At 43.8% G+C, this 12,969-nt stretch overlaps 1 protein-coding gene across 1 annotated transcript in view; it reads right to left on the reverse strand.

The window, feature by feature from the left end:
• ANKRD55 (ankyrin repeat domain 55) overlaps positions 1–12,969 on the reverse strand; it is an 872,819-nt gene that overhangs the window by 502,868 nt on the left and 356,982 nt on the right. Inside the window, exons 5-6 of the mRNA XM_069222305.1 lie at positions 5,530–5,590; positions 2,205–2,333 (exon numbers count right to left, since the gene is read on the reverse strand). Coding sequence (XP_069078406.1) covers positions 2,205–2,333; positions 5,530–5,590 — 190 coding nt within the window. The remainder of the gene's footprint in view (positions 1–2,204; positions 2,334–5,529; positions 5,591–12,969) is intronic.

Below are 12,969 nucleotides of genomic sequence, written 5' to 3' on the forward strand. Positions count from 1 at the left end.
TTTCAAAACCACAATAAGGAAGGGCCATTTCTAAATCAGGCATTGCATGTTGGATTATCAAATGCATTCAAACATGCAATGCTAAAGCTAAAAGAACTTTACATATCGATCCTAGAGCTCATTCCACTCATTAAAAAGGAGCTTTAGTGGCCTTCCTAGGGAATATACCTATAGCTGAGAAAGATAATGCATCTACATGGCCTACACCACTTACATTTGCAAAACCTTACTGTTTAGATGTGCTGGCCCATCAACAAGCCACTGTTGGCCAAGCAATCCTATGTACACCAAGTCAAACAACTATAACCCCCACAGGTTAACCACAACCTATTGAGGAGGACTGCTTTTCAGTCAATTCTAAGCATGTGTGTCTACAGCCATACATGCTTTGAACAGAAAATATTACTTACTAATTAAGCATCTGTTTGTGGCATGTAGTGCTGCAGAATCACATGTGCCCATCCTCCTCCGCAGACTCCTGTGTTTGTTATAGTTACTGTTATAAGTTTCACACATTCATTCAGCATGGACATCTCACAATACTATGCTTTGCTTCTCATTCCATCCTCACCCGCCTTGTGGGAAAACAATCTAACAATGGAGTTGATGACCATGTGCATTGTCAGCAAGAGGAGGAGCCACTCTACCTTGTGACTTGAAAGTCTTTGTTTAAAGAAATAAAACTTGCACACATTAAAGCCTAACTATAGATGGCAGGATTATGTTAATCATCTGAAACCACGGCGCTGCATGCCACAAACAGATGCTTACTGAGGTAATATTTTCCTTATATAAGGCATACATGACTTTGTTATGCACAAACACATCCCTCACTTGTATTTGTTAATTATGCCTTTATTTATTTAATCATTATGCAGTGTTTTTGCAGCTCAAACCAGACTGGCCAGAGTATCACCGCTGTGTACTATGTTAAAAAGACTTGTGTCACTTATATCTTTTCTTAGGGGCCGTATTTGCACCAGGAAAAATCCTGTGCTAATATTTGGAAAGGGAGCAGCTGAAGAGCCTTTCGAAATTCGTTGGAGCCCTCTGATGTTACACAAAAAGAACTGATTTATGAAATAACCTATTCTACGGCACGGAAGCAAACCTTGGCCCAGATTTACTAAATAATCACACAATGCATTGCAACAAGTAAAGCTCTCTCACTGTGCTGGTGCATTTTTTGTCTGACATGTGCCAATGCAATCACTCTTGCGCAAGAGTTTCAAAGGTGCCTTCACTGTGGTAAACATGGCTTTTGTACAGGAAGGGGGTGCCTTCCAGAACAACCACTATGCTACAAGGTGGTTCCCACTTTGTATGTGTGCTGTAGAATGCAACACACCCACAAAGAGGGAAAACAAGGAGAAATGAAAACACTTCTCCTCAAAGAGGTACACTATTTGGGGCAAATCCGTATCTACAATTCTTTTTAAATATGAGTTTGTGTTAAAACCCAGGGGAAGTTGCATGGGAATGCCCATGCACCACCCACAGTACGCTCCCTTGACACAAAGTATTGCAAGGCAGAGCATTGCATAGCTTTATGTTACTCTTAGTCACAATCCAACAGAAATCACGATTTGCGTTGGATTGTAAATACCACCACTACACTTTGCACTGGGTGTGTCTTCAAAAAACAAGGCAAACCCGATGCAAAGTGTTTGTAAATGTGCACTTTTATTTGAGAAAAGGAGTTCATGTTCTTGCTCACAGTTTGAAGTCAAGCAAGATCCATTGCGTTTAGTGTTTACAATAAAATGTTTTTTTTGCACCAAGCTGTGGTGTTTCAATTCACTCCTTTATGATGCGTCAGAAGAGGTGGTCAGTACCAGATAACTAGCAGCGTGATGAGTCATACTGTACACTGCAGTGCGGCATGGACTGTCGTTGTAGAAGGAATAATTCAACATAAATAAGGCACTGCCAATTACTTTGCTTTCACCCTCTGCCAGTCGAAATTATGGCAATTCTCTGAACATTTCTGCAGTCATTGACTCACATTCCCAGAACAATACAGCATGTGAAGGTGCTTATCATCTTAAAACGTACTCAGTCATAGCAGCAGGATGCAGAATGACTATAATCTGCTGCTGAAGCTTTATGGGCGGGAGACAGCAGTTGCCAAGATATTGTGAATGTTATTTTCGAACTTTTAGAAATGAAAATGGTGGAGGTAGATTTCGCTCTGGATTCCTTACCTGCACTGCCCAGTGAAGAGCCGTTTTAAAGTCTTTGTCGACAAGAGTTGGGTCTGCTCCCTTCTGCAGTAAGTTTTGTGCATGGGTAGGGCGGTTATGGAACGCAGACCAGTGAAGTGATGTCATTCCCTAGAAAAGGTAAAAACAAAATCCGATTAGTTCTCTATATTGAACTAGAAAAAATAGCTAAAATGCTAACCTTTATTAATTTTACTTCCGGGTGTCTAACAAGACAAAGACAATCGTGGCTCCTAAACCTTTCACCTTGAACTAAGTGTGTGATTGCTGCTGAGCTGTGCACTCGGGGATACTTATGACAAAGTCACGCAGTGCAGTAAGTCACGTGTGACAGGGAAAGGGCAGGAATGAACCGTAGTTAAAAGAATATGACGCATTCCTGCCTTTTCCCTGCTCTGGCGCTGTTCTGGCTGCCTAACACCAATGCTGGCAGTCTTGCACCATGGTGCAAGGGCTCCTGCATTGTAAGGAGGATTGTTTTTTTTTCAGGAAGAGACCTTCCTGCACAAAAACAATCCCACGAGTATAAGTCCCTCTTTCTATGTGTGCTACATGATGCAGCACACATAGAAAGAGGAGAAAACAAGGGAAAATAAAGATATTTCTCCTTGTTACACCTCAGCTGGGGAGGCGTTGCAGTTTTGGCACATTCCCAGGTCTACCACTTTTGTTAAATGTGGGAATGCAACAAAATCGCCACACAACACCCATGGAACGCCTCCCTGGGGAAGACTAATGCAATGCAGCAATTTGCGCTGCGTTGCATTAATTGGGGCTTTGTCAAGCCACTCAGAGCCATGCAAGGTGGTCTTTGCGTTGCTTGATAAATCGCATTTTGGAGCTGCATCACGCATGCACCATGATGAGTGATGCAAGGCAAGAGTGATGCAACTCCCTTATAAATATGGCCCTCAGTTTGTCTTCATGGTGCTCTGCCCAAGGAGGATTCATTGGATGTTTCTCCACAACATATCCGAAAGACAGTTTGGGGCTTTTACTTAAGTAACAGCTGCCAATCAATTGGATCTGGCACTAAAAACGTTTTCTAAATATCTGAAAGAAACAAAGCCACTATCTGTGAAAATACAACACACTGTATGAAACATGAATTTTAATTGGAGAGCAGATAGTAATTCTGTTGTTTTGCCCTTTGGCAAATGAATTTTGAAGGATTCAGTTCCCAACACCTTTATGGTGCGGTCTTCCAAGTAGCTTAGGTCATGTAGGGGAGGCTTCCGTCAGGGATGCTAGAAGTGTTAGAAAGTGAATTGCAATTACGTGTTTTGCAATATTGCCACTCTGGCATATCTGACTAAAAACGAAAACTGTAGTACAAAATTGAAATGCCTTTATTAGGGAAAACTAGAGACATATGGATACATGGAAGAGGGCTCGAAGTAAGAGCAGAAACAAAAACAGAACCAGAATGCTTTCATATCAGACTGAAACTGCATGTTCACAGCTTTTTAATGAGAGGGAGAGAGATAGAAGGAGGACTGTCACAGTAAAACCGAGAGAGACAGAGCGAAAGAGGCAGGGCGGGAACAGCATCTCAATAAATGCCCGGTTACTAAGTGATAGCATTTATTGGTGATTATTTTGAAACCACCCTAATGTGCAGGTAACCTGGCACTTTCACTTCGAAAGTATTTACGCCTGTACGACTGTACGACTCTTGTACATTAATTTGCCTCTGAATTCGAAAGCCTACACTGATTCATATAGTAACATGATTGGGCGTATTGAAGCCTGTCCTCACTCCAGACCCTAGGACTACTCACCCTCAATACGGAAGCCGTGGCCGCCGTTGCTCCTGCGCAAGGCCAAAGCATCCCCAGCACACGGGCAGTGCAGCTGGTTCCCATCTGTAGTCTATTCATATTTACAGACTCAGAAATGTGGAGATCTGTAATCACAGAGCTTTAGCTTCTAATGCACGGGGAAGTCAACCGCGGTTACAGTAATTCAATTTAAATTTCAGAAGACTGCAGGGATTAAGAAAATTGAAAAATACAGCCACCTCTCACAGGTAGTTACAGAATTCACCAAACCTATCTATGTAGTTGGGAAACAAACGTTCAGTTGTTTTCTTCCTAAACTTAATCATATATGAAATAATTACGAGTTTGTGTTCCGGGCACAGTGAAATACAAAAAATGAAATACAAGCACTAGAAAGATAAAATGAGTGATTGAATGTAAACTCAGGCAATCCTATAAAGACACATTACAGTGTTTTAAAATACTTATTTTTAAAAAACAATAGTTAAACACACACAAAGAAGAGATGCTTGCATTGTGTCTAAACAACTGGCAACAGCTCTGGGTAGCATTCAAACTTGAGCCTTCATTTTTGTACACTGTGCCACTCCAGAGAGAGGCTCGTCTTGTGCAAATCGGTACTGACCCTGCTCCTCACACGAACAGTCCATTCTAACCTTTAAGGCGAGGCTTTCTCCAAAAAGGAACAAAAGCAAATTTACTGAAGTCATATTCTTTTCAATGTGTATTCTACTAATCTTAACTCACGTCAGATTAATTTCCATTCTCAAAGTTGTTTCATTTATTTCAATGAGTGGTATATCTGCGTCAATGCATGTCATATTAATTTCAATGCACTTACTATTAAGTTAATTTTCTGTAATATTGTCTGTCGTGTTCATTTTAGTAATTGGCCATAACCATCTCAGAGGTTTTCATATCTGTTTCAACGTGGATCATAATCAATAATTTGAGGCAAATATTATTTATTGGGAGATATTCCTTTCAAACAATGCTATGCTAATTTCATTGAGGGTCACTTTAATTTCAGTGGGCGTCATATGTTTTTTAAAGTATGAATGCCATATTATTTTCAATGGAAAGCTGTAATAAGATCATGAGCCTCAGCTTCACTTAATAAGATAACAGAATTACTACACCAGATGCCTTCAGAATTTAGATGCCTTCTTACTTCCCATTTTTACAGACAGCATGTGAATTCTTGAACAATAAAGACAAATATAGTAAGTCTTTTCATGCCTGGTTTGCTAATATTGTCTTGTCCATTGCTTAATCGTATCTTGAGTGCTATATATTGAGTAGATTTTGCATATTGACAGTGACCATGTATTATAAATGCTTGGCTATCATATTGGTACATACCTAATTGTGCTGTGAAGGATGCATGTGTGTGACAACTGTGCTATTGCTTACTAAAATAATGTTGAAAGTCATATACTAAATTACAATGAGCATTTTTGTATGAGATGACCATTTAACACACTTGAATAATGCCAATAATCACGTAGCACAAATTGGTCACTTACTTCATTGTCCTGGTGATTAATTTCACTCAGTGTCGACTGCTGAAGCAGAACTCCTAGAAGCCTGTTGGAGTAAACATACATAGTGAGTCATCATTCAAAGAACATTCTACTATGATGACAAGCCCTGTCTTATACAGTTACTGTTGTTTTCTATTTAATTGTCATTATTTTAGACAAGATGGGGGAGCATAATTGCTGTACCTCAGTGTAAACATGATATTGCAATACTGTGACCAGGTTCTTTGTCACAGTACTGCAATATTAGATCAGGAATCAAAGTTCTATCCTGCACTCTCATTCAGTCTTCAGTAGACTTTGTGTCAGCTACAAAACAAATGTCATATATATGTACATACACAGCACAACTGTATCCAAATTTCCATAGGAAGAACATTTTATGTTTTGCTAATAACTTTGCCACTGTTTCACAAATCCTCACAAAACTTTATAAAAAAAGGTTGCATTATAAAGAAGGTCACAAACTTTGCTCCTCCCTGTAAAGCTTTGGGGTGATCCGTCAAGCAGGCGGCAAGAAAAAGGAGTAGACCCAAAATGTGGTTTTCCCATGTTAATTTTAATAAGTTGTTTTGGGGAGAGATACAGAAGAAATAAACTACATGTATTTACATCAGATTTGGCAGAAAGTTAGAACTTTACACAGAAAGGGTGCTTTTTATTAAGTGGTGTAATCTGTCCAAAATTTTTCATGAAATATGCATTTAAAGAAGTGCTTGGGGTGGTCATGAAGCAATAAAAAAAAATATACATCTGTTTATCAAAGTTAGTCCTGCAAGAGTCTTGCAGTAACAGAAAGACTAAGGGCCTCATTATGAGTTTGGCAGTCTGTGCTCCGCCGTGGTAGCCAGGAGTTCCGACCGCCATCGGCTTGGTGGTCAGAGCACTGTATTATGATCCTGGTGGGCCTATGAAGCAAAGACCACTGCGTTCCCACCGGCACCATCACGCAGCACAGACCGCAGCGGTGACGAGGCAGGACAAACAGGCTGGTGGAGCCAGTGTTTCCGCTGGACACATTATGATGTTGCACACAGCCAATGTGATGGTGGGGGTCCATTCACCACGTCCCAGCCGGTGGAAACAGAGAGTATAAAGGAAGCAACTCACCTGCAGCAGCAATACATGTCCTGTGCCGCCATGGAGCCCATCACACACATCCTGCCACTGCTAATCATTGATGGAGTTCAAAATCCATGCCGCCATGGATGCAACAGACGGTAAGCATACAAACCTACCTGTGCTATCAACTTTAACAACAGATTGTTGCGCTGTTGTCCACATGATGGGGGCACCGAGTTCACGTGTCATTGTGTCCACAGTCGGGTGTCATTCACAAAGAAGGACACATTGACAGCCATTAAATACCTCCTTTTGGGCAGGTCACTTACACTGCACTGCCACACTACACACAACCACACATCTGCACATCTTAGGCACAGGGACAGTGAAATGTACACAACATTGCGTCACACAACAGCAACACCACAGCAACATCACATCTACCAATACAACTGACACCCTCACATTGCACACATGCCATGGACTGTCGTCAGATTCAACACACATATGTATGGATGTCTTATAGATCACAAACACCCCTCCCATTAAACATCCCTGTAATGGACCCACACATCACCCACACTGCAACACAATGGAAGGACAATGGGATGCACAATAGTCAGAGAGACATGTATCCAAAGCTCACTACGCAAACAATACATGCACAATATGGATGGGGCGTCATAAGCACTCAGGGAAGGATGCTGTACTGGGACACATTACACTTTGCACACACCACTAAAACAACATTTGCACAGTAACTGGTCCTTCAGGTATCTCAGGGACAAACAATACTAGAACCAAGTGACATGCCTATCTATATAATAATGTGGAAGTGCAAGTCGCAAAATGACATACAACAGCAACAGCATGGGCCATACATCTAGATGAAGTAGCTTCAAGATACACACAGCAAAAATGGACACATGGACAGTCAAATGCAAAGGAAGTTAGCACAACTGAAGACTCTCCATGTCTACACAAAGAAAACCAAAGCTGCCACACAAGAGAAATCTACAACCCATATCAGGGAGACATGTGTAACACCATACATGCTGACGGTGGACCACACAAGGTGAATACTTATCATACCAAGCAGAACAAAATGCAATGACACTCTAATTGCATTAACACCCACATATCCATACAGTCAACATCTACCTTTGTCTTGGGTGACACCGGCACTGTCCACAAAGTCAGATATTGCAGGCAACAGCAAATGGATTAGCAAGCAGGCTGAAACACACAGAACTGTAGACATACACCTCAAGTTACTCAGGAACAACATAAAGGTAGAAAAGGAATTGCAGGACAAATGTGTACCAAAAAAACAACCATTTGGGTTTATTGAAGTGAAAATGCATAATAGCAAAGGCCATTGGCCAGTCCATTTTAAAGTCTCTGCACAGTACTATGTCCATACTTGACTCCTATCACTGCAAGGGAATCTCCAAAAGAAGGGGCATTGAGTGGGCAGGCAGCACCTCAGGGATCATCCTGGGAGGGCAGCAGATTTGGGGTGGGTGGGTTTGGGAGAGGTGGACTGTTTCTTAGGAGGGGTGGGCTTCTTCTTGGGGGGTGGTATCGGTGCCTGCAAGGGGGGCAGGTGTGATGGGGAGGGCTTGGATGTGGAAGGGATGAGTTGGGAATTGGGTGGTGGGTTCCTGGGTTTGGAGGTAACAGGGGAAAGGGCAGGGTCAAAATGGAAATCCCCCTTTGGAACATGGAAACAGTCATCAGAAGGGGTTGGGGATTTGGAGGTTGAGGGAGTGGTTGTATGGTGTGTGGGTGTGAATGTCTTGGGTGTATGCGTGTGTGAGGTATGCTTTTGTTTGGGTGGTGTCTGTTACATGGGTGAGTGTGGGCCTTTTGGGGCTAGGAGGTGGAGGTGCTGGATGATGTGGGAGTTGTTGATGTGTGGGTGTGTCTGTTGGGGTGGTGTCTGTGGGTATGCTGGATGTTGTGGATGCTTGTGTCTCTGCTGGGGTCTGCGGGTATGGTGGATGTCTGTGTGTCTGTTGGGGTGGTGTTTGCTGGAAGGGTGGATGTGGTGGATGTTTGTGTATCTGCTGGGGTGGTGTCTGCAGGTATGGTGGGTGTGGTGGTTGTATCACTGGCTGGTTTGGTGGTGCCTGTGGGTATGCTGGATGTGGTGTGGGGATCAGTGGGAGTCTCTGGGGAAGTGGTAGCTGATGTCATGTTTGTGGGTGTACGTTGAGTGCCTGCATGCCGGTGTGTCTAGTGGTGTTTGAGTTTATGTGTGCTGCTTGTGTGTGTTGAAGAGGCTGCATGTGGATATGCTGGTGGGCTTGGGATAGGTAGGGGAATGGGGAATTTGGATTGGGAAGAGAGATGTGGCGGGGAGGAATGTGGGGGTGACTGGCTGACATCCAGTAACAAAGCCAGAGCATGAAAAGATCTATGTAGGCCAGACATGCCACAATGAATGCCTTCCAGGAAAGCATTGGTCCGATGAAGTTGGCTGGCCAGCCCCTGGATGGCATTCACAATGGCAGTCTGACCCACAGATATGCTCCTCAGGAGGTCAGTAGCCTCCTCAATCAGGGCAGCAGGGGTTAACTGGGGCTGGGGTGGAGGTGCCTGCGGCAAAGGAGACGCCCACCATCTTGGGTGAGCGGGCACAGCCAAATGGCTGGGGCGCAACAGGGAGGATGGTGATAGAAATGGGGGGGGTGGATAAAAATGGTAAAGGTCCCGATGGGTTCGCCACCACAAGGGAGTGGCCACTGGAGGTTGAATCCGATGATAAGGATGTAGATCCGGTCTCCTCCGTGGCACTCCTATCACCCTCCGGACCACTGAGCCCGCTGTGTCTGTGTTGTCTTGATTGGATGTACTGTGGCCAGATGCTTCCTCACTTGTGTGTGCCGTCTCCTTCACTTGCCTGGGATGATACTGCAAATGCAAAGAGAAAAAAAATCACCACAAGTTTATGAACATACATGAACATCTGAGATTAGCAAACATTACCGTGACGTCAACTAGCCCACAGCAACAAACTACATCAAAGTGCCTCCTACATGTACCATACCCTATGCATGCATGGCATCAGAACTGTCAACAGCTGCCCACAGGAAAAACAGGATCTCAGACAACTACAATTGCATGGCTGAAGTTGTGCAGTCACAGTAACAATCAAAGAACTAGGAGACCACATCACCTTCAATGTTTTGCCTCATGGGGCATACCTCAGTTACCTGTTGTCAGACAATAGTTGCCCAATGCCAAGTACATTCCCACAGATCCCACACAGGGTCAAGCAGACTTCTATTTCTCACATACACAATAACACAACAATAAGAAATAATGCTCCCAGAACATGCCAAGTTGCTGACAACAGTACAGTGGCCTGGAGAAGGTGACATGGAAATACTCATGTCATACTGGAAACATGTCAACGATCCACACTTCACTAACTGCAATTTGTCTCAATTGAGTCATGGAGGTAGTACTAATGTTGTGCACATATGCCACACAGTTGGTATGGAAATGTACACTGTAGAAAAAATGTGCAAATTGACAGGGAGATATGTCCCTAAAATCCACAACACAATGAATCAGCAAGCCTCAGGGAAATCACCAGTAATATCTGGCACCCCTTACAATGACATACTCTGATTGCATCAGTAGACACCATTACTCCCTTGGATGTTGGAGAGGCCAAGAGATATGCAAGTACTTGTAGAAGCCTACATGTTTTGCCAATGGGAAGCTAAATTACAGTCTCCATTTTGGTCCTAAAAACTCAGATGTCTGTGGATGAACAAGTGTACCCAAACACATATGATTCCAACATAACTGCAAGTCATTCTATGATGCATGCCAACAGTCAGGTTACAAACCTTCCCCATCACACATATGCAGTGCACTTTCACACATGATGCCACGTGAATGGTGTGGAAATGCACATTGTGGCTACAAAATCTAGTCAGACATGTCATGTCCATCATTGCTACTGCAGTTGTACATGGCAAGTGACATGCTATGACAGTTGAGGGGATGTTTCAGCCAACAATCAATGGTTACACACTCCTGTCTGTGGCACCACATGAAATGTACCCCCATTGCAAATGTCCTATTCCAAACACAGGTTGGCATTCACATACATGTGAGGGAATACAAAAATCATCCCATTAACACAGATAGACCAGGCATGAAACAGCAGTGTACCCATTTTGTCAAAAGAGAAAGGGACGCATGCTAACATGTAGGCACAAGGAATGTTGGCAACAGTAATGGCACACAAATCATGTCAATGGACATTCCCCATTTACCAAGGGAAAGTATTGATCTGTAGCTGTCCAAAAGAACAATGAATGCTCAGTCACAATTATGATGGCCATCTTCACAATACAGACAGTAATGAGGCACCAGCACCCGTCACACGCTGAAGACAAGTAGCCTATGGGTGGCATTTGACCAGACACATGGCTGAGGGCAGTGATGGCTGAGGACAACAACAACAAACATTACTGGTCAATGTACACAGCCACATGTTGTCCGTGGAGAGCAAATTGTTTATGGATTGTATCCAGTTGTGTCCTAGGTCCCTGGGCCAATAGGCAATGCACATCAGCATGCACCACATGACATATCTACACAGTCACTCATCTACTGTGTCACACAAGGCTCACTCAGTAGGAGGCTGGCCTGGTTTGTAGTGGGTACCTATGGTACTTACATCTTATACCAGGTCCAGTTATCTCTTATTAGTGAAATGTAGGCAGTGTCTAGAAGCCAGACTTTCTAGGGGTAGCTGTAGCTGAGCAGCTAAGGCTTATCTAGGAGACATGTAAAGCTCATGCAATACCGCTGTAGTCACACAGTACTCGCACACATGAAAGAAAATACTCAGTGTTACAAAAATAAAGGTACTTTATTTTGGTGACACAATTACTAAAAATACCATCAAGACAATACTCCCTTAGGAGGTAAGTAGTACACAAATTATAAACACTAATATGCAGAAATAGCAATAAAAACAATCAGAAAACAGTGCAATTAGTGAAAATCACAATAGTTAGAAATGGCCCTGGGGGAACACAAACCATATACTAAGAAAGTGGAATGCAAATGTTGGTTTCCCACCTAGGCAAGTGTAGTGTGTAGAGGGGTGCTGGGAGTATTAGAAAACACCAAGGGTAAGAAATAGAACCCACCCCAGAGCCAGGAAAGCAGGAGTAAATCACAGTAACTTTCCTAGAACACACAAGAACAAGAGAAAGAAGATTATGCAAGAACCAGAAGAGACTGCAAGACACCAACAGTGGATTCCTGGACCTGAAGACCTGTGGAAGAAGGGGACCAAGTCCAAGACACACAAAAGAGTCCAGGGATAACAGGAGCCCCTGCTAACCCGGATGAAGGTGCAAAGGAAGAACCACTGGTGAATAACAACAGTCAGTACTGCACCAAAGAAGACGGATGCGGGTTCCTGGTTGGGGCAGATTATGTCCTACGCCAGAAGAAAGACTGCAGTCTGGTTTGCGACGCTCGATTACACCAACAAGCCTTGGCACAAGCAAAGCTCGCGGTTAGCGGAAAATGGCGCTGCCTGGGACCAGGAGGGACCTGGTGGACTCTACTCAGGAGGAGGAGTCAGAGGGGGCTCTCAGCAACTCAGAGAGCCCACAGAAGACCAGCCAGCACATACAGGAGTCCCACAGCACAGGGACAAAGAAGGTGCAAAATGTGGCCCACGCAGCACTACAACAAAGGATCCCACGCCACCATGGAACCACTCAGGAAGCTGTGCGTCGCAGGATAGAGTTCTGGGGCCGAAGCTGCACAGTGCACAAAGAACTTCGTGGAAGGATGCCAAGAAGATTTGGCAACTTCAAAACACACAGTGCATAGGGGTACTGTCTTGCGTGGGGAGTCAAGCTCTTACCTACATCAAAAGTGGATAGTAGGACGTCAGGACAGTCGGGACCACTTCAATCCACCACTGTGATGCAAGATCCACGCAACTCGTCAGGAGACGGGATCCATGCAGCCGGTCGTCGTTGCAGAGAGGTGCCTGCTGAAGCAGGGGAGTGACTCCTTCACTCCCTGGGAGATTCGTTTGTTCTTCTGTGGCAGGCTGAAGACAGGCTATCCTTTCAGGATGCACAACCGGGAAACAGGCAGGAGCTGAAGATACAATGTTGCAGAAGTCATCTTTGCTTCTTTGTTCTATTTTGTAGAGGTCCTGCAGGATCCAGGTGCAGTTTTTTCAGTGAGAAGGTGAAATAAAGGATGCAGAGGATTCCTGCTGGAGTCTTGCAATCCAAACCTGAAGAACCACCCAAGAGAGAGACCCTAAATAGTCCTAAAAGGGGGATTGGTCAGCTAAAGAGGTAA

Source organism: Pleurodeles waltl, chromosome 1_1, assembly GCF_031143425.1.
Source record: "Pleurodeles waltl isolate 20211129_DDA chromosome 1_1, aPleWal1.hap1.20221129, whole genome shotgun sequence".
Lineage (NCBI taxonomy): Eukaryota > Metazoa > Chordata > Amphibia > Caudata > Salamandridae > Pleurodeles > Pleurodeles waltl.